Source organism: Petaurus breviceps, unplaced genomic scaffold (assembly GCF_028583685.1).
Source record: "Petaurus breviceps papuanus isolate PSGF00001 unplaced genomic scaffold, PetGlider_PUasm1.0 90775, whole genome shotgun sequence".
Classification (NCBI taxonomy): Eukaryota; Metazoa; Chordata; class Mammalia; order Diprotodontia; family Petauridae; genus Petaurus; species Petaurus breviceps.
The window spans coordinates 13,078,250-13,100,045 of record NW_027187342.1 but is presented as its reverse complement, the minus strand read 5'-3'; the positions used below and the strand labels follow the sequence as shown (position 1 = coordinate 13,100,045).

The window sequence follows — 21,796 nt, the reverse complement described above, 5'->3', positions numbered from 1 at the left end:
TCTCTAGTGTCTCTCCAAATCTACATCACCAGCTCCTCCCAGTTCAGGACTTTCTTTTCACATCAACAAGCCCATCCCACAGGTGGGATTAACAAACTCTGGGTTTTAACACAATCAATTTGAAAACCAAGCCAATACAGGGGAATCTTTAATTGCCATTACTATCACAGGGATATAAACACAAGCATAAAGATAGTTCATGTCCTTAAGGAGTTTATACTGTAACAGGGGAAGACAACACATAAAAGGGAGCTGAAAAGTTTGAGGGAAAGAGAGGGAAAAGTAACAGAACAGACAACAATGTCTGCAAGAGTCAGAAATACAGCTGGAAGGAAATGAAGCATGGTTGATCTGAGACTGACTCCAAAATGTGGGGCCCAGAAAGAACTCAGCAATGGCCATGTCCATGCCTGGAACACACATGCCTTCCTTAACACTACCTCATAAAGTACCTTTCTTTCCTTTAAGATGCAGCTTAGACACTATTTTTGCAGGAAGCTTTTTTGGATTTACAACATCTAGTGCTGTATGTAAGTACACACACACACACACACACACACACACACTTTATATGTGCTTATGTCCTCCATTAGAATCTAAACTCACGTGGTGCAGTGAATAAAGTACTGGCCCTGGAGTGATATTTCCCCCCCTCTTCCTCTTTTTTTCCTTTCAAAAAATATTTGTGTGGGATGTCTGTCTGAGAAGGAAAAGGAGAGGGAATATTGGAGGAATTTTCATGAAGTAAAAACAAAATATAGCAATAAAAATTCTTTAAGGGGCAGCTAGGTGGCATAGTGAATAGAGCACCGGCCCTGACGTCAGGAGGACCTGAGTTCAAATAGGGCCTCAGACACTTAACATTTACTAGCCTATGACCTTGGGCAAGTCACTTAACCCCAATTTCCCTGCCTTCCCCCCTCCAAAAAGCAAAAAATGAATGAATGAATAAAATTTTGAAAATAAAATAAAAATTCTTTAAAACAAAGAAAAATACAAGGTAAAACAAAAAAATAATGGATGCTAATAAAATATTTGAAAACATTTTTAAGGTGATTACAACAAAAGCCTTTCAATGTTTTCTTTAATTTGGTCAATAATTTCTTTACCTGTGCTGCAGCCCAAATGCAATCTATGTGCTGAGTACTTAGTCGTCCTTCTGCTGCCAGAAAATTCAAAATTACTTGGCACTGTTTGATAATCTGTAAAACAGGGATACATATATTCAATATACAAAATACTTTTATCTACCAAGATTATCAAAAACCAAGTAATTTTTAAAACAAACCTCAATATGTAAATTTGGTCCAAATATATGCTCAACAACATTGTTGCTAATAAGCCAGTCTGCAAGCTCTTTTGCAATTGACCTAAAATAAAATAATAAAATTAGTTAGCACTGTAGATAAACTAAAATTGCAAGGTTTCATGAAAAGCTATTACTACTATCATTTATCAAAACAAAAAGAGACTATTTGCAAAGAATGGACATGTAAACAGATAAATTTCCAGTGATTAAAATATAAACAGAAATTGAAGCTTTATAAATTTTTCAGAACTCTTCATTAAAGAGCTTTAATCTTATATATGTCACTGAGGAAAATGTAAAATGAATCAACTCACTGGCTCTACCTTTCTTCTCAGGGGCAATCCTGCCCATAACTTCATTTATATGGAGCCTAGATTCAATCAAAAAATGAGGGAGCACTGAAATACGTAGGCCCTACTAGTTACTCAGTATGCTCAGGTGAGTACTAGAAAGGTGGCAAGTCTTAAATTTCCAGGAGCAAGAGTTATCCCTACAACTACTACTGTACAATAGTTCTTAGTGAGGATGCTGCTGATATGATCCTCAAAAAGGAAAGAACATTAAGCTTAGTATTATTCTAAGCAACTTGTGAGCACCTTCTATATAATGTATATTTTCTATAACCTTTTGCCTCTTTTGCTCTTATTATTAATTATGCACTATGAAAGTGATCTAGTTACAATTCAGGGAGTTAATCCTTGTTTTCCTGCTTTTTCAAATGTTATTAATCACATGAATACTTTTTGTATTTTTCCCCCTTAACAGCATTATCAGATGTCTTATCTCTACTCTGATGTTCATAAACAAATGACAGATTTCTATCTTTAGTAATTATTCTTTAAACTCCCAAATACTAAGCCCTACCATCCTCAAGCCCAATCATCTTAGTATCTATTATTCATTTGCTACTAAACAATTTATTAGAGCATATAATCATAAAAAAATTAGTAATTAAATATACTTTCACTTAATTCACATGACTAAAACATAAAACTTACTACAGAAAATAAAATAAGAGCAAGACAAGTTGTGATTTTATTTTTAAAATGTAAAGTATGCAGACATTAATAATAAAGTATTTACATGCATATTCCTAACTCCTGAGTGAAAAAACTTTTCTATACAAGTCTATATTTCTTGTGCAATAATCAAAAAATATGTAGTGTAAGAAATTATATTATAATACAGATTCTGCTGTACAATAATATATGAAAATCTATTCTGTTTTTAACTAAAAATCTTCAAGAACCAATAAAGTCTACAGGAAAAACAAGCTATTTAGACTTAAGGAAGTAAATGTGAATCATATTAGAGTAAAAGAATACAGGAACAGATATTTTGACCAGTTTTAAATTCTAAAACAAAGAAAGTAGGTTAAAGAATGTTTAAAAAAAAAGTAATTAAAAAGAAAAAAAGGTTAGCGTGCTTACTTTAGCAGTAACCTAAAAATTATATCTGGAAAAAATCAGTTTCTCAGATTTAAGGAGATAAATTTAATGTTACTTCTAATTTACAGTTATAGTTGAATACTATTATACTTAAGTATTAATAAAATACCAAATCCTGCCATTTTTCCACATTATGACCTCAAACCCTAAGTTCTCTCCTAGACATCAGGAGGCATCACCCCTACACCAATAATATTCTCCTCCTTTCCCCATGTTGACTGCTTAGAGAAAGAGTACATCCCTATACTGATCTCTTCTCAAGCTGGTCTTTTATCATTTGGTTGCTTGTGCTGTACCAAACATAATCCTGCATCACTCCACCATCTGCAGTCTTTGCTCCCACACATGTGATGCTGAATGAAGGTGGAGAAACTCCTGGACTGGATGTCCTAGAAATTTATGATCCATAATGTCAACTGGGCCCTCACTGATGCAAGGCAATCCTTTTACACCTCCAAATTAACCCACAATTTCAAACCTCCCATGATTCCTTCCCCCAATTGTCACAACTCAGAAGCTTGTCTCACATTTTACTGAAGATACTGAAGGCATGTGTCCAAAACTCCTTCAGCTACCATGTAATCAATTATTGCCTCAAGGATGATAGATAGACAGACAGACAAATAGATAGATGGATAGATAGACAGATAGAAAGATAGATAGATACACAGATAGATAACTACATGCTAAGTATACTCCATGACCTCATTTTGGTGTTTTCTTGGCAAAGATAGTGGAGCGGATTGCCATTTCTTTCTCCACCTCATTTTAAAGATGAGAAAGTGTGGCAACTAGGATTACACAATTTACCCAGGGTCAAAGAACTAGTAAGTGTCAGAGGCCAGACTTGATTCCCAAGCCCAGCATGCTAATGTACTGCTATTAAACATTAAACAGCTTATACACCCATTGAAGTATCAGAAACAAAATCAAGTCAACCCTATCTTCTCGAACTTACTAATTGATATTATCCATCACTATTTTATGTTGGAAAAGAAGGGGAAGAGAGGAGCATACTAAGAACAAAAACGCAAAAAGTTAGAAACCAACTAAATAATCCATCACTTAGAACAATAAAAACAAAACAATCCCTCACCTTCCCAAAAATCTCCTACCAATATATAAACGAAAGGGAAAAAATATAATCTTCCCCAGAAGTTAAATTCCTTCTGGGGGAGAATATCAAGTAGGTTTAAGAAATAAAATATTAAGAGGCACTGTAAGAAAAATAAGGAAACAGCAGGTGAAATAAGTTAAGTCAAATAAATGGAACAAAAAAACAGAATTGATTTTTGGGTGGGCAAATTAGTGAAACCAAGAAGAGTGATTCAAGGCTGAAGAGTAGGATTTGGAGCTCTAGCTGGGGAATCACTGAACAAAAGTAATTTGAACAGTTGTTAATTGACAATAATTGAGTACAAAAGTTTTAATAAATTGCTTAAGATTATTGTAGTACAGAGTAGTACTTAAAGGGAGGAGAGAGGGCGCTCACCAAAAATCTTAATTGTTGTGAAAACCTGGGGAAAGTGTGCAGAAATGCCGAAGTGATCAATGTTTGTACTTTTGCCACAGTTAAGGTGACTTATCTGCAGACCAATCACCCTCCTTAAAAGAGAAGGGAATAGAAAAAGATCAGGGCAGCGTGGTGGCTGGCTGAACAGAGCACCAGCCCTGGAGTCAGGAGGAGCTGAGTTCAGATCTGGCCTCAGACACTTAACACTTACTAGCCATGCGGCCTTGGGCAAGTCACTTAGCCCCAATTGCCCTGCCTTCTCCCTCCAAAAAAAAAAAAAAGTTATAAAAAAAAATAGAACACCTCTCCATTCTCCAAGAAGTAAGGGAGAAGGAAGAATTCTTTTAAAAGGAAACAGAAGCAAGACTTCAAAGAGGAACACCACTAAATGGGTGAAGAGGAGGAAATACCTGACCCATGTCAGGATGACAGGATGGAAGATTTTATTAAGGGAGAAAAGGAAGGCAAAGGTGATAACTTCAAGAACAAATATAAACTGGAGCATATTCAAGGGACAGTTTAAATATGTTATGGTTCTTCTTACATAGAAATAATTATTATTACTCCTAAACAGAATTTAGTATGGCTTTCAAATCAAATAAGGAGTCCTACCAAAACATCATATTAATCATCTGCTTCACATAGCTCACATCAAGTTACAGAGCTTCACTGAAAAGCAATTACTAGGGGGCGGAGCCAAGATGGCAGAGTAGAAGCACAACCTTCCCACGGCTCCAGCTTCCACCTTCCCCAATCCATGTAAAAAGGGGACTCTAAACAAACTTTGGATCTGCAGAACCCACAAAATGACACAGAGAAACCTCCCGCTGAGGACAGCCCCGCAGGCCAGCAGGAATCCAGCACAGTGCTCTGGGAGCCAAGCCCAGCCCCACTCCAAGGCTTTAGCCCCAGGGTGGGCCTGACCAGCCACTGGCCAGAGGGACTCTAGAACAGCAGCAGCTGTGGCCATTTCCAGATTTATCAACACATAGATGCGAAGGACAAAGTGAGAGGTCAGTGCAGTCTGGACTTTGGGACCAGTGAGTGGGAGTGCGTGGCTTTTACCCCCGGGGCCAGTGCCACCTGGCAGCTTCAGCTCCTGGCCTGCAGACTGTAGGGGAACCAAGCACCAGTCTGAGGGGTAATCGCTCTTGCTTTAACCTACTTGGATCTGGATTGCAGTCTAGGGTGGAGTTCCAGGGGTGTGTGTCCAGCTTGCCAGAGCGTGTGGAGACCTCAGAGACGGCACCCATCTAATACCTCCAGCAGCTGAGAAAACCCCAGCATTTGGGACGAAAGCTCCCCTGTCTGGTGGCAGAGTCCAACTGTGGCAAAAAGCCCAAAAGTCAAGTAACTGAGTGGCAAAAATGAGCAGGCAAAGGAAACAAAGCAGAAGGTTCCAACATTACATTCCTATTTTGGGGACAAAAAGGAGTAAAGCATGGAACAGGAGGAAAACAGTGAAGTCAGAACTCCTGCACCAAAAGCTTCAAAGGAAAATACAAGCTGGTTACAGGCCATAGAGGACCTTAAGAAGCAGATAAAAGAAGTGGAGGAAAAACTGGGAAGAGAAATGAGAACAATGCAAGAAAATTATGAAATGAGAGTCAACAGCCTGACTGAGGAAAATAATACCTTAAAAAAACAGACTGACTCAAATGGCAAAGGAGGCTCAAAAAGGCAATGAGGAGAAGAATGCCTTAAAAAGTCAAATTTGACAGATGGAAAAAGAATCTCAAAAGCTCAATGAGGAGAATCATGGCTTCAGAATTAGACTGGAGCAAATGGAAGCTAATGACGTTATGAGAAATCAAGATGCTGTTAAACAGATCCAAACAAATGAAAGAATAGAAGGCAATGTGAAATATCTCATGGGAAAAACCACTGACCTGGAAAATAGATCCAGGAGAGATAATTTAAAAATTATTGGACTACCTATCACTCACTCAGTAACCTCTCCTCCACTGAGGTGGAAGACATTCATCCCTACTTCCCAAATGAAATCCCAAAGTCATTTGCTTTCCTTCCTCAGTGAGTCCAGTTCATGGCTCCCAATTTTTCTCTCCTCCCCAACTCCTGCCCCTCATACTAGGGAACTTCAATACACATATTAACTCTCTCAAAGATCTTAATCAAATTAGTTCCTCAACCTACACACTTAACCATGATCTATTTCTCCACTGCAGCTCAGCCATACACTAAGATTATGTTCTTGATCTTGCTATTACCTACAAATGTACCACCGACCATGTTCAAGAATTCCAAAATGCTCTTCTCTGACCACTGACCTATTTTAGCCTCCCACCTGTCTTCCAACCTTTAGCCTCCCTCTGTCTTACCATATAAAATTCTATCATTCACCCTCATCATGACCACCAATTCCTCTAAGTCATTCTCTCTTCTTTTCTCCATCATGACTCCTTGGTGAACCAGTTCGACTAAACATTGCCCTCTTCTTGAGTCACTACCAGAGTTGGGGAACCTGGGCCTCCAGGCTAGGTCCTTAAATATGACCCTTTGAGTTAATCCAACCTTGACAGAACAAATCCTCTTAATTAAAAAAAAAAAATTAGTTCTGTGAAGCTTGGATTCAGTCAAAGGGCCGTACTTGAGGACCAAGAGGGCCACATATGGCCTTGAGACTGCAAGCTCCCCATCTCTGCATCTAACCCCTTACGCATTTCACTGACTATGCCCTGCTAAGCCTCAGCCTTAATCATTCCCACCATTCACCACATTTACTCCTACACACCTGCCGCTAAATGAAGGTAGAGGAAACTTTTCTGATAGGTCTGCTACAAATTTATGTTACGTCACCTCAACTGGGCTCTCACCACTAGCAGTCAATCCTACAATACCTCCCTCAGCAACTCATTATCCCACTCTCTACACATGATCCTCCAGATCTTTTCATCCCTCCTTAAACTTTCATTGGCTTCCCTTGCCCCCATCCTCTGAACTAAGAATCTTTCCCCTTATTTTACAGAATAAAACTGAGGCTACTTACTTTGAGCTTCTTCTTTTCCTCATCTCTTATCATGAAGATACATTCTGCTACTTTCTCTTCTTCACTCTTGTTTTACAGAAGAGATGTTCTTACTCCTTTATCCTCAGGCAATCCCATTCTACTCTGTCTCAAACAGTCCCCTCTGTCATTCCCAATCTATCACCTATCTTCAAACTGTCCACTGACTCCATCTTTACTACCCACAAACATGTCCTTGTCTTCCTCATCCTCAAAAAACCCTTACCTGATTTGTCCAACTGTGCAATTATCCTTTATCTTTTCTGACCTTTGTGGCCAAACACCTTGAATAAGCCATTTAACACTAAGTGTTTCTACTTCCATTCCTCTCTTTCAAATTAACTCCTTACAATTAGACTTCCAACCTCATCATTTCCTTGAAGCTGTTCTCTCCAAAGTAAAAAATTACCTTTTAATTGTCAAATACAATGTCCTTTTCTCAATCATTCTTTTCAACCTCTCTATAGTCTTTGAGACTGTTGTTCAACCTCTCCTTATTGAAACTCTCTTCTCCTGGTTTTCAGAAAACCACCCTTTCTCCTCCTATTTATCAGATTGCTGTTTTTAAGTCTTATTTGCAAGATCTTCATCCAGGTCACACCCTCTAATTACAGATATCCTTCAAGGATCTGTCCAGGAACCTTTTCTCTTCTTTCTCCATTAGTGTTCTCATCATCTCCCATGGCTTTAATTGAATTTAATCTCCTTGCTGATGATTCTCAAAACTACCTATCCTGCCCTAATCTCTCTTCTTAAGTCCAATATTTTGTTATCTTCAACTGCCTTTTAGCCATCTCAAATTAGATGTCCAGTTGGAGTCTTAAATTCAGCATGTACAAAATTAAATTTATTATATTACCCCCTAAAATGTCTCTCTTCCCTCTCCCCTATTACTGTAAATGTCAACTCCATCCTCTCACCCCTCAGGTTCATAACCTTAAGTGCTGTCCTGGATTCCTCCCCATTTCTCACCCCACCCCGACCTCCCCAACCGCTATATCCAAGCTTTTGTGAAGGCTTGCTGATTCTATCTAGGCAATCTCTCTCAAACACATGCCCTTTTTTCCTCTGAAACTGCTACCACTAAAGCACAGTCACTCATCAACTAGTACCTGGACAACTGCAACAACATGCTGGTAAGGTCTTTCTGCATCTGCCCACATCAAACCATTCTCCATTCATCCACTGTGATTTTTTTTAAAGTACATGTCTAATTATACCACTCCCCTACTTAACTAATTCTCCAAATGTAAAAATTCCATTTGGTGTTCAGAGCCCTTAAAGGAAACCTACCTCTCTTCTTCCTTTCCAATATTTTTGCACCTTACTCCCTGCCATTTACTCTTCTAGTGACACTAGTCTCCTTGCTGGTCCATTAACAAGACTCTAAACTCCTGGAATTTTCTGTGGCAGTCCTCCAAGCCTAGAATACACTCCCTCAACTTTGTCCACTGGATTCCTTTAAGTGAAAGTTCAGAGGCTGCAGCCTAACGCAGCTGCCCACCCCATCCCCACTTGTTGTTTGTTAAATGAGTCTACCCAGAGCTATTGGCACTACCATGGGACCTAAGGGCCTGGAGGTCAAGGTCCAAGGTCTGAGGACCTCCCAAGTGATTTCAGGAGGACAAATGCTGTATTTAAGTTTTAATTATTTCTGCCACGTAAAGTTCACTTTGAGGCAATGTTTTACTTTGTGAGAGAAAGCTCAGTATTTCCTATCTTATTCCTCCATCTTCACAGTATTATTAGTACTTAGAACTTCAGTTTTGGTTCAGAGGCTTCTATGATTATTTAGTATTGAAGCTTAATTATCAGTTCCTAATAGGTTAATGTTATTTGACATAACTCATTTAAATCTAAATTTTATATATCTTTCCACTATTATTTTACATAATTTTGACAACTTTATTAAAACAGTTACTGCATTGTACTTATTTTATGTGTATTTTGTTATTAGGTACATGTATACATATTATTTCTCCAGAAATAATCTAAAATCTTTAAGACTGAGGATGGATTCACAATTTTGATTTTTGTTTCTTTATCCTTAGCATCTAGCACAGAACCCAGTATAGAGCAAATGCTCAATAAATGTTTTTTTGAATGACTCATTTAAAGAAATCAGACTTAGGTCATGTTATCGCTAACAATTTATAATACAATTTTCAATTACTGCTCATACTATATAGCTGCTAAAACTAAAACTGAAAGGCAGAACTTAAAAGACCTTTCCCTAGGACTGCAATTTACCTGACTTCACTAATAGAGGAGAAAAAATGTATTTACTTTAAAAGTTCCTCAGTGAAAACTGAGCCTAAAAAGAGGAAAAGAACCAAAAAGCATCTCTTTCAGTTCCTGCAGGCCAGACTGTCCCTAAAGGTTAACAAAAACTTCATAAAAAAAGCAAAGTAGGTCCTAACTCCTTTCCATATAGATGAGAAATTTGCTAGAATGGCCTCTGTAGCTCTTGCATAAAATCTTATTATTCAAAGAAAAAATGTACCAAAAAGTTCAAAGAAAAAGGATAAAAGATCCATCATTATTCATGTACTTAATTCTACAACATCAGTCAACTATTCCTATTATGATACAAAAAACAATTTCCATTTTCTCCTTGGAAGCCTCTATAATTTCCTTTATAGTTTAATATGAAACTCCTGCAATGACTCAGAAGGAGAAATTTCCAAACAACTTTGTTGCAATTTTTTTTGATACAACATATATATTTTGTTCTTAGTCATTTATTCTATTTCCTTGGCACAGGAAGAATCTCCAATCCTAAAAGGATATTAATTATCAAATATGTTCCCCTTCTTCCCCCCAAATCTCCTTGGAATGAAAGAGATGCTCAGAAAATGAAGTATCAAAATTATTTAAAATTGTAACAAAGGATTCTTCTAATAAAAACCAAACTTGTGTATATTGGCTCTTTAGAAAAAAAAGAAAAAAACACAAAATAGAAAACAAACAGCCTACACAGAGGTAATGAAGCACAAAATCGAAGAGTTAACCTTAGAAAACCAAAGTTTCTAACTTCAATTAAGTCATTTAAAAACTCAGGCTAACAGTTTTAAGGCATGGCCCAAGAAAATCTGCAAAAAGTATCTGCAACTATGGGGTACAGAAATCTATCTTGCTCTACAGGAAAACTGATGGTAAGGGGATAAGAGAAGTGGCGGGGGGAGGGGGGGGGCCCTGATATAACGGAAGGCAAATTGGGGGAAAGCTGAAATCAGAATGAATGCTGTCTTGAGATAGGAAGTGGGGAGAGATGGGAAGAAAATCTGGAACTCAAAATCTTGAGGAAGTGAATGGGGAAAACTAAAAATAAATTAACGAAATTAAGGCAAAAAAGGTATCTGTAACTGCAGTACTCTAGGAAAAACTAAGGGCATTTATACACAACATGTTTTGAATATTTCATATTTTTTACTCAATTTTTATTATGATCTTGAAACCTCATGACAAATGACAAGACATAAAATAGCTATATTTTGGCAAAAAAAAATAGATAAAATCTTTAAAAGTCTAGAGATTAATTCATTTTTTAATCTACCTAAGACAAACTAAGAATCATAAACTAAAAGATTACATATATTTGCATAAGGGGGGAATGAATGTCTATAGTATCCATATAAATTAGCAAAGGCACAGATATCAGCAGGGACAAAGAAATTACAGCAGGGTCTAAGTAATGAAACATAAAATTTAAAACTACAAAAAAGTAATCCAAAGCAGTTTTGGGGGTCCAGAAATAATTTCAAGTTTACCATTTGCAATGACTGATGAGTGCTGAAGGTATATTATTTTGGAATACTGTGCTCAAATTTTACCTACATAGCATTTCAAATAAAAAGACTCAAAAATATACACTATCATAATAAGATCATTAAAATGATCTCACATTGTAGAACTACATCACCCACCTTGCTAAAAGGTGGGTTAAATATCCTAAAAAATTTTTATTGCATTGTTTATAATCTCTTTAATTTTATTTGCATATTTTATTTTTTCAAAATTTAAAATCAATGATTTCTGAAGTGCTAGAAGTTTTGTAAGAAGTACTATACAAAATCTTTTAGCAATGTTACATTTTAAACATTTGGCAATTACCAATAAAAATCACTGGATAAAATATGTAACATTTCCCTCCATTCTACTTTTATTTAAGAATGAAGAATTTTAAGTATACCAAGGAAAAATTTAACATTCTTAATGTTAAATACTTTGTACTTTTAATTCATTGTATCACTGCTGAGAAATTTCAGTACAAGTTTTCAAGAAAAATCATAAAAGAAGGAAGAGAATAGCAAATTAGAGTATGTGAGCAACTGAGCTAAAGGTATAGTAAGAAGTATCACAGAAAAGCTATGTCACTGTCAAATCTTGTTGCCACCAACACAAACCTTTTAACTTTTTTTTACTAAAACAATATTTTTTTAAATTAGCTATAATTTTACATATACTTTATATACATTACCATATGATATATACAGCAAGGTGGCAAAGTGGAGTTATGCACCCAGCTTCTTTCCTCACCTGTACAATGGGGACAATAATAGCTTCTATCTCCTAGACAAGGATCAAATGAAATAATACATGTAAAGTGCTTTATGGACTTAAGCACTATTAATGAAGAACTGAGGCATACAATGTCTGAGGCTGGATTTTGTTTTGGTTTTTTTTTTTACTCAAAGATGAGACTTCCCGATTCCAAGCTATTGCTCTATCCACTGAGCCACCCAGATGCCCCTATGACCACTGATACTAGTTTAAATTTAAGAAACAAAGCAAACTAAAGGTTCTATAATCAGTTTAAGCAGATACGAATCATTAATGAATAAAAGAGAGAGTAGAGAGAGGGGAAAGAAATTTATGAAGCTGAAGACTAAATAAGAATGAGAATACTAGAAGTTTAAAAGACTAACATATGAAACAAAATGGCCTTACATGTCAATTAGCCACATAATATCAAGTTAACAGTTTCTACCCAAGAGGCAAGTGAATTGATTTGTCATTTTAATAAGATTTTTTACACAAATGGTTATACCTGTGATATTAAACTTTAAGTATAACATCATATGAGTTATAAACATAAGGATACTGTAAGAATGCTTACTAAGGTTGAATTAGATGTTCCTTTCTGCCACCCCCTCCCTAGAAAAGGGAACTTTTCTCTTTCTCCATAATCTTCTTAGGTTGTAAAATTTTAAGGTTTCTGCATCCTTCCATGCACACAAAATCTCTGATCCCAAAGTCCAGTAAATAAAGACAGTATCTTCTCCCAGTACATGACTGACTCTCAATTCAAGGTATCAGATAATCAGTCAACCAACAAGCATTTGTTAAATGTCTACTGAATGCCATGTATTATATTGTGTTCTGATACAAAGGAAAAAGTAAACAAACAGTCCCTGACCTTAAGGAGCTTATGATCCATCCAAGGGAGACTATAAATTCACATAAATCTATGTGAAAAATATACAAAACAAATATAAAGTAATCTCATATAATATACTAAAGTAACATCTAGAGCGATAAGGAAAAGTTTCATGCAGAAACACTCTGCTGAGCTTCAAAGGAAGGTAGGAATGCTAATAGGTAAATAAGGAGTACATTATATTAAAGAGGGGACACCCAAAACAAAAGAGCACAGAAATGAGAGATAGTATGCATATGATGGAAATAGCCAGGTCATTTCAAGTAGATGGTTGAGTGTGTGAAAGGAAGTAATATAAAAGGCTGGAAAGATAAGGTTGGAGTTACACAGTGAAAGGTTTCAAAGACTTCAAAAAGAATTTGTATTTGATTCTAGAAGTAATAGGGAGCCAACAGAGTATTGAGCAAGCAAGTGCTATGCACACGCTTGTACTTTAAGAACAATACTTTGGCAGCTGAATGGAGGTTAGATAATGATTATAAGTCATACTCTTGAAGGACAAACCATTATAATTCCCTGCTATACAGAGACTAACAATCTCAGTCAAGTCTCCTTGCAATTCCTATCCCAAAACCTGTATGTCAAAACATAGACAAACTGTAAGCAAACAAAACTTGTTCTTTTATTCTTTTTAAATATTTTCTTTATTAATTACAAAGTATCTACTATATAATTCTCCCTTTTTGCACACTTTCTGAACTGGGCTAATATATGAGTAAGATATTAATGTATTTATAACCCTTTAACAATTAATTTTCAAAATTATTTAATCATTATTTAATTGTTCATTATTTATGAAAATCATGTCCTCATTTTAGAAATAAAGAAAGAGAATTCCTTGATATATGAAAACTTCATTCCCTGCTATATCATTCAGGAAAAAATAACATTGGATGAATGCTTATCTACACTAACAGCTGAATTAATAAGGGAAAAGAGAAAAGTGAGAATAGTCTATGTATTTACATGTGGATTTAAAAAACATTTTAGATATAAGGTGAAGGTACAAACTAGAAAGAGTACAATCTTTTCTTGGAAACTAACTTTTAATAAATTACTTCCAAGACTATATACAGAACGAATACAGCTAACATAAGTATGTTGTAAAATTTATATGAATACTGCAAACTTTAAATTTCTAAATTTCTTTCTCCAATTTTTTTCTGCTTTTTATAGCCTGCGGTACATGTGAATTTATTAAGACCACAGAACTAAGACTGTTTTAAGTGATAATTGTTTTGCAGAAAACTAGGAAAAAATTTTGCAGCAAGTATCTCTGAAGGTCTCATTTCTCAAACACATAGAGAACTGAGTCAAATTCATAAGAATACAAGCCACTCCCCAGATGATAAATGGTCAAAGTATATGAGCAGGCAGTTTTCCGACAAAGAAATCAAAGCTAACAATAGTCATGTGAAAAAAATGCTCTTAATCACTATTGATTAGAGAAAGGAAAATTAACAACTCTGAGGTACACACCTATCTATGACAAATGTTGGCAAGGATATATGATTGTGATGAAATATTACTGTGCTATAAGAAAGGACAAGCAGGATGACTTCAGGAAAACCTGTAATAACTTACATGAACTGATACAAAGTGAAGTAAGCAGAACCAGGAGAATATTGTACACAGTAACAAATATATTACATGATGAAGAATTGCTAATGAAGTGGCTATTCTCAGCAATACAACGATCTAAGACAATCCCAAAGGAATTGGGATGAAACATGCTATCCAACTCCAAAGAAAGAACTGATGTAGCCTGAATAGAGACTGAAGAGGGCTATTTTAACTTCCTTTCATTCTTTGTTTCTTTCTTGTTCAAGTCTTCACAAAAGGGCTAACATGGAAATATTTTACATGATTGCACATGCATAACCTGTATAAGATTACTCACCATGTCAGGAAGGACAGCAGTGGGGAAAGGGATAGAATTTGGAACTCAAAACTTTTAAAAAAAATGCTAAAAATAGTTTTACATGTAATTGGGAGGGGAAATAATAATAATTGATTTGAAGGATTTCTAATTTAAAATATGCTATGAAGCCTTAAAACAAAACAATTACAGTAGTTAGTAGTTCATAGTTGTCATAACTTAAAGGTCTATAACCACAAAAGACCATATAGGAGATTTGACTCTAGACTACAATGCACTTGTGCAGAAGGTACTCAAAATAATACTCTTACTTACGTTTCTGTGTCTGAAACTAAGGATTCATTATTGCACACATCATTGAAGGTGTGAAGCTGATTCTGTGATTAGAAAAAAGAAATATCACTTCAAAATGCAACCAAGAATATCTTCCTACCTCATTTTTTATTAGCAGTGATAAGAAATTAAGCAATGTTAACATTTGGGAAAATAAAGTACACTTGCAACTGTATCATAAGCACAACAATTTCATGGATATCACTGGAAAAATTTGAGAATCCAATAGAAACATTGAAAAACAAAGTTCAGCAAAATTTACAATAATATTTTATCCTTGATTTATCAACAACTTATATCAAAAATAAATTCATAAATGTTGCTAATATCAATTTTTAAAAAACTTGTAACAGCAACTAAGAAAATTGAAAACCAAAAGCTATTTAATAGATTTGATTTGAAAAACCTTCTGAAAAATACTTTACAACCTCTCCAAAGTTTTTAAAAGGAACTTGTCAGTAAGAAAGCTAAGATAATAGATGAAAACATTTTTCAAGGTAAAAAAATCTAAATATTCATGAGTATTTTAATTCATCACAAATCTTACAGTGGGTATTCTCTAGGCAAAAAACGTATAACAGAACTAGGTGAATCAAATCTACTGGCTTAGATATAATATTCTTATAATTCAACTGAATGTATTTAATGTTCCTTTTACTTGTGTTCCACTCATTAATAAAATAACTGTAGCAAATAACAAGAGTAAATAAATTATAATAAATAATTTTAAAAGATGAAAAAGAATTGAGTGAATTTCAATAATTTCTAACGTAGGCAAACCAAAATTTATTCAAAATAAATTATGAAAAAACACGTGCAACTTACTGTTATTTGACTTAGTCCAGCCAACCTCATTGTCAATGTGGGTGACATGAAGTATTTAAATGCAAGATCAAGGCTTTCTTTATCAAAGCACAAGGCTGTATCCAATGGTTCTTTCACTGTGCTCCACATTAAATCAGCCATGTTTCTAGCAGCACTCTGTCTTAAGTCCTGGTCAGAAAGTTTGCATAAATACCTGAAATAATTAGAAAGAAAAATAAAAAGAAATCCCCAAAAGGCAGATATGTAGATCAATTCCTTTCCACTTCAATCTTTAACATATTCAAAAAGAAAAAATATATGTACTTCCTATAACACCAGAGTCCTTCAAATTAATTTAATTAACAAATCTAAATACCTTATACATGTCATGAAAGTAATGGTAGGGGAAACTGGGAGAAGGGATGGCAGAAGGACAAGGGGAAAACAAAAAAAATCAGATTTGTAACCAAAGTCTAAGTAAATAATGACAATCTATAAATGGTACACATTTCAAAAATGTCTTTTCATGACTGATGTTGATAAGCAAAAGGGAATGAAACAGCAATCATAGATAAGAATAGAACATTAAGCTAAGATGTAGAATTTTCTTCAAATTACGATCATTTTTCCCCCACCACAGCAGACATAATAACTCAGGAATATAACAATGGAATCCAGGGATGGGGGACCTGGGGACTTGACGTCATATGTGCCTCTCTAGGTCCTCAAGTTTGGCCCTTTGACTGAATTCAGACTTTACAGAACAAATGCCCTTAATAAAAGAATATGCTCTGTAAAACTTGGACTCAATCAAAAGGTTGTACCCAAGGACCTAGAAGGGTCACATGTGGCCTGGAGGTCCTACATTTCCCACTCCTGAAATAGACCAATTTAATCTATAGATTTCTCAATGTAAAATAAAATGTGTGCACTTTGATAATGAATGAGTTAATCTTTTTTTCCCCTGATAAAAACACATTGACTAAGAATTTCATATATGGCGTTTTGTACAATGTTGATGCTTGAAAAGAGGAGGAACTCCTAACAGAAACATGGTAGCAACAGACTCCAAAATGTAACTATTATTTTTACCAAAATGTAATTTTGCTAAAATGACTGCATTTAATATTTACATTCCTAGTCTGTAAGAGCCTGAGATGAAAATCATGAAATAGGGGTGAGTATGTGGCACAGTGAGTAGAGCACCAACCCTGGAGTCAGGAGGACCTGAGTTCGGTTCTGGCCTCAGACACTTAACACAAAAACACTAGCCGTGTGACCTTGGGCAAGTCACTTAACCCAACTGCCCTCCAAAAAGCAAAAAAAAAAAAAATCACGAAATAATCAAAGGATCATCATCTCTAAGTGGAAAAAAGTTACATTCAATATATGTGTGGGAAGGAGGACAAAACACTCACCTCACACTATTGCTTTTCCAAACTAATAGAAAGTTTTATGTTGTAATAAGTGGTTTCGTTATTTATATGGATTTTGTCAACTGGTTGTAATATTTAAGGAAGGTTTAATCATGAAAAGGACAAAAAAATTATAAATAGATTAGCTCTTCTTTTCTTCCCCCTCACCCCCAATCAAATTATTTGATGAAGAAAAAAAAATACAAAAAACACACTGGGAAGCAAAAATAAGAAAATTATCAGAGAATAACTGAGTACTAATCTGTTATAGGAGCATAACATTTAGAAATAGACTAACAAATGCTTGTTAAAAATACTATTAAGGGGGTGGCCAGGTAGCACAGCGAGTAAGAGCACTGGCTCCAGTGTTGGGATGACCTGGAAATCGAATCCCGGGCTCAGACACTTAGCACCCACCCAGAAACACCTGGCCGTGTAACCTTGAGCAAGTTACTTAACCCCAATTGCTTAGGGGCAGCCAGGTGGCTCAGCAAGTAAGAGCACCAGCTCCAGTGTCGGGATGACCTGGATCAAATCCGGGCTCAGATACTCAGCACCACACCCAGAAATACCTGGCCGTGTAACCTTGAGCAAGTTACTTAACCCCGATTGCTTTAAGAAAAAAATACTATTAAGTACAAAACCTCATATTACAAATAGGAAAATGGAGACCCAAAGAGTTTAAGTGATTGGCTCAAGCGAGCAGCTCAAGACAGAGAAAACACTATCTAGGGAGAATGAATTAAGCATGGAGGAATCACTCTTACTAATCACATTCTTAGTCAACAGGAGAGAGGAAGAAAATGCTAGGTGGTCCTAAGTTAGTAACTTAATCTCTATATGCCTCATGCAACTCATCTATTTTGATTCTGTGATTTTAGATAACTGAAAACTGAGGTACTAAGCAAAAGAGGTCAAAACATGCAGTTGCTAGCAGAGCTACTATACTGACAGCTGTATTAAACAGTAAAAAATCTGACTCCTTTACTTGGATTGATAAGAACCTAGGAGCTCATTTGGTGTGAACAGCAGCTAAATAAAATTTAGTATCCAGCATGGTTGGAATTCAGTTCAGATACATATTATCTAATAGCTCTGTTCTAGCACCAGCCTGGAACAGCTGTTTTCACAATGGATCTAATGAATTCACTATTATGTATGAAAGGAAATAAATGAACAATTAATGAAGCTTAGAAAAATATGGCAAAGCTGGGATACCAGGTGCATGGGGCAAGAAAGATTTCCCCACAACACTACAGGCTATTATGGCTCAAAAAATCTGGGAGACAAGGAACTTCAACTGAATACTGTGCTTAATGATTAGTTAAGACCTTGAGTAAGCCCTGGGCCAAATTTTGGAAATTTTCCTCCTCATTTCCTCATTTTCCTCACCTTTAAAATTAAGAGACTAAACTAGACACCTAAGGCCTGTTCCATTTCTACATCTATGATCCTATACTCACTATTCCCAGGAGATAGCATCCAATACAAGCTATCTTCTGCTCCAATACTCCAACACAAAAAAACTGGTTTTCCATTAGGAAGAAAGTTCCTAAAAGAGGTCCTAAAGATAAATGTTAAGAAAACTCAGCAACAAAGGCAACACCAAAGTGATGATGGAATCTGAGCCCATAACTCCAAAATTGGGAATTTTTTAGCGTTTAGGTAACAAATGTAGCTGTTCATATAATGTGATATAAATATTAAATTAAACCAATATATTGCATTACTCAAAAACAAAAAACTTACCTGATAACATAGGTCCTAAATGGAATAATATGCTGCATGACAGCAGGTATATGCAGCCATATTCTAATCTATAAGAAAAATAAAAGATTATTACTTTCTCCACAAATACATAATAATGATTAAAAGAAAACAATCATAAAAAAAACAATTAAGGTTTGGTATCTTGCCACTCCTACAAAAAGCATATTTAAATTTATATTCTACAGAATATGAGGCAACATGTTATAAGAAAACACATACACTTACATACATTATATATGTATGTGTATATGCAGTAAGGTTGAGGACAAATCATTTAACCACTCAGTATTCTAGAAGACAATATACAGCAAAGAAAGTGATGACCCTCACTAAAAGTGGGAGTTTCTTCACCAGAAAGTTCTTTATACCAATGTAATCAAAGGTCCTGTTCCTATCCCTCATTTTAAAGAATAAATGATAATTCTATATGCAAAGGAGTTCTTTGTTTTAAAAAATTACTATTTTGCAAACAACTAGCTATGATTTTTTTTTGGTAGGCAACACATATTTCACATATAAGGAAGGCCCACTCAAATACAAATTCCTCTGGCTCACAATCTACCTTTCCAGATTTACTAAACATTACTTACTCCCTTTTTACACATATTTAACTCAAAATGACCATTCTTGCTCTTTCTCCTACATGGCATTCCATATCCTGTATATGTATGCATAGACTCATGCTCAAAAAGAATTCACCCCCCATCTTCATGTACTAGAATTCCTGGTTTCATTCAAGGCTCAATTTAGGTACCTGCCACCTCCTACAAGGGATCAAAATTCCAGCCTGAAGATTTGTAATCTCTCCTCTTCCCCCACAAAGTTGCACTAGCTGATTAAGCATAATCAGCAAGCATTTATAAAAGTCTATGCTAAGCACTGGTGATTAGATCAAGCACAAGCTACTGATTCAAAGAAAAGCAAAATCAAATCAAACTCTAGCAGGGGTGAGGAACCCTTGGTCTCAAGGCCACATGTGGCTCTCTAGGTCAAGTGCAGCCTTGTATTAAGGGGATTTGGTCTGTGAAGTTTGGATTCAGTCACAGGTTCACACTTGAGGACAGAGAGGGCCATATGTGGCCTCAAAGCCCCAGGTTCTCCACCCCTGCACTTAAGGAGAGGGACGAAAATTGATTATGTGTGTATGTGTCACAGACAGACAGACAGACACACACAGACACACACACACACCCCACACTGAAGGAAGTTCTAGGAACAAGGGCAACATGCAAGAGGCGGTGATTTACCTACATCTTTTTTTCTTTTTGGAGGGCAACTGGGGTTAGGTGACTTGCCCAAAGCCACATGGCTAGTAAGTAAATGTCTAAGGCAGGATTTGAACTGAGGTCCTCCTGACTCCAGGGCCAGTGCTCTATTCACTGCGCCACCTAGCCGTCGCAATTTATCTAAATCTTAAAGGAAGGCAGGGATTCTAAAAAGGTACAGGGTTAGGAAGGAAAGCATTCCAGGCTTGAGGGAGAGCCAATGCAAAGGCATGAAGATGAGAGATTCAGTACTATGAGGAACAAAAAGTAGGCTATTACTACTAGAACACAGAGTCCAGGAAAAGGAACCATATTAAATGACTGAAAAGAAAGGAAGGAGTGTGGTTGTGAAGAGCTTTAGCTGTCAAAGAAAGGAGTTCATGTTTCATCATGGACATAATAGAGAGCCATGGGAGTTTAAGTATGTATTACAGAAGCAACATTTTCAGGGACCCTGACATACAGGGTAGGCTAGCTTTTTCTATGTTACCAAGGAAAAACCTTCCAAATGCATAAATAATCCCATTCTATCCCATCTCCTCCAACAGACTTCTCCCTGTCATTCCCATTCCATCGTCTCCAAATTCTCCCTCTCCACTGGTTCCTTATCTACTGCCTACAAACATGCCCAAGTCTCCCCCATTCTCAAAAAACCCTCATTTGATCATTACATAAACTACTGGACTGTATCTTTTCTGCCCTCTGTGGCTAAACTCCTTGAGAAGACAATAATAGGTGCCTCCACTGCCTCTCTAACTCCCTAGAATTTTGCTTCTGATCTCCTAATTCCATAGAAACTGCTCTTTCTGAAGTTACCAATCTCTTACATTACAAATCTCTTAATTGCCAAATCCAATACTTTTCTCAACCCTCATTTTTCTTGATGTCTCTGAAAGCACACTCTTCTCCTTGACATTCTCTTCTCTCTAAATTCTCAGTACTCACTCCTACCTATCAGACCACTACTTAATCTCCTTTGCTGAACACTCATTCAGGTCACACTCTTTAAGAGTCCTGGACCTTTCTTCAATCCTCCCTCTTTTATCAAGGCACCAGGGTAATCTGATTTAATCATCATCTCAATACAGATAATTCTCAAATCTACAAATCTCCTAACCTCTCTTCTGACTTCCTATCTCATCTCTCCAACTGCCTTTCAGACATATCAAAAATGATATCCCAAAGACATCTTAAACTTAACTTTTCACAACTGAACTCATCTTTCCCACGAAACAATGCTCACCCCCCCCCCCAAACTTCCCTATTTACTGTCAGAGTACCATCATTTTCCCAGCCCCTCAGGCTCACATCCTAGTTGTCATCCTTATTTCTCATTCTCAATATCTGATCTGTTGCCAAGGTCTGGCAATTTCACATTCACAACATCTCTCATATACCTCCTCCTCTCCACAAATAGTGTCAGCACTCTGGTACAGGTAATACAAGATCCTGTTTGGCATTCAAAGCTTTTCATAACCTAGCCTCCCCGCTCCTCCCCTTATACTTTTACAGTCTTCCTACACCTTACTTCCCACCACATATTCTTTCATTCAGTGACACTGAAGGACACTGAGTGCCAATCTGGTGTCCTCTCC

The 21,796-nt window shown here is 36.2% G+C and overlaps 1 protein-coding gene across 3 annotated transcripts in view; it reads right to left on the bottom strand.

Moving 5' to 3' along the window:
• Positions 1–21,796, bottom strand: part of USP34 (ubiquitin specific peptidase 34) — a 322,401-nt gene that overhangs the window by 198,614 nt on the left and 101,991 nt on the right. For all 3 annotated transcript variants that reach the window (XM_069069036.1, XM_069069034.1, XM_069069035.1), the window contains exons 6-10: positions 18,916–18,983; positions 15,773–15,965; positions 14,930–14,991; positions 1,289–1,370; positions 1,110–1,202 (exon numbers count right to left, since the gene is read on the bottom strand). In XM_069069036.1, the coding sequence (XP_068925137.1) occupies positions 1,110–1,202; positions 1,289–1,370; positions 14,930–14,991; positions 15,773–15,965; positions 18,916–18,983 (498 nt within the window). The remainder of the gene's footprint in view (positions 1–1,109; positions 1,203–1,288; positions 1,371–14,929; positions 14,992–15,772; positions 15,966–18,915; positions 18,984–21,796) is intronic.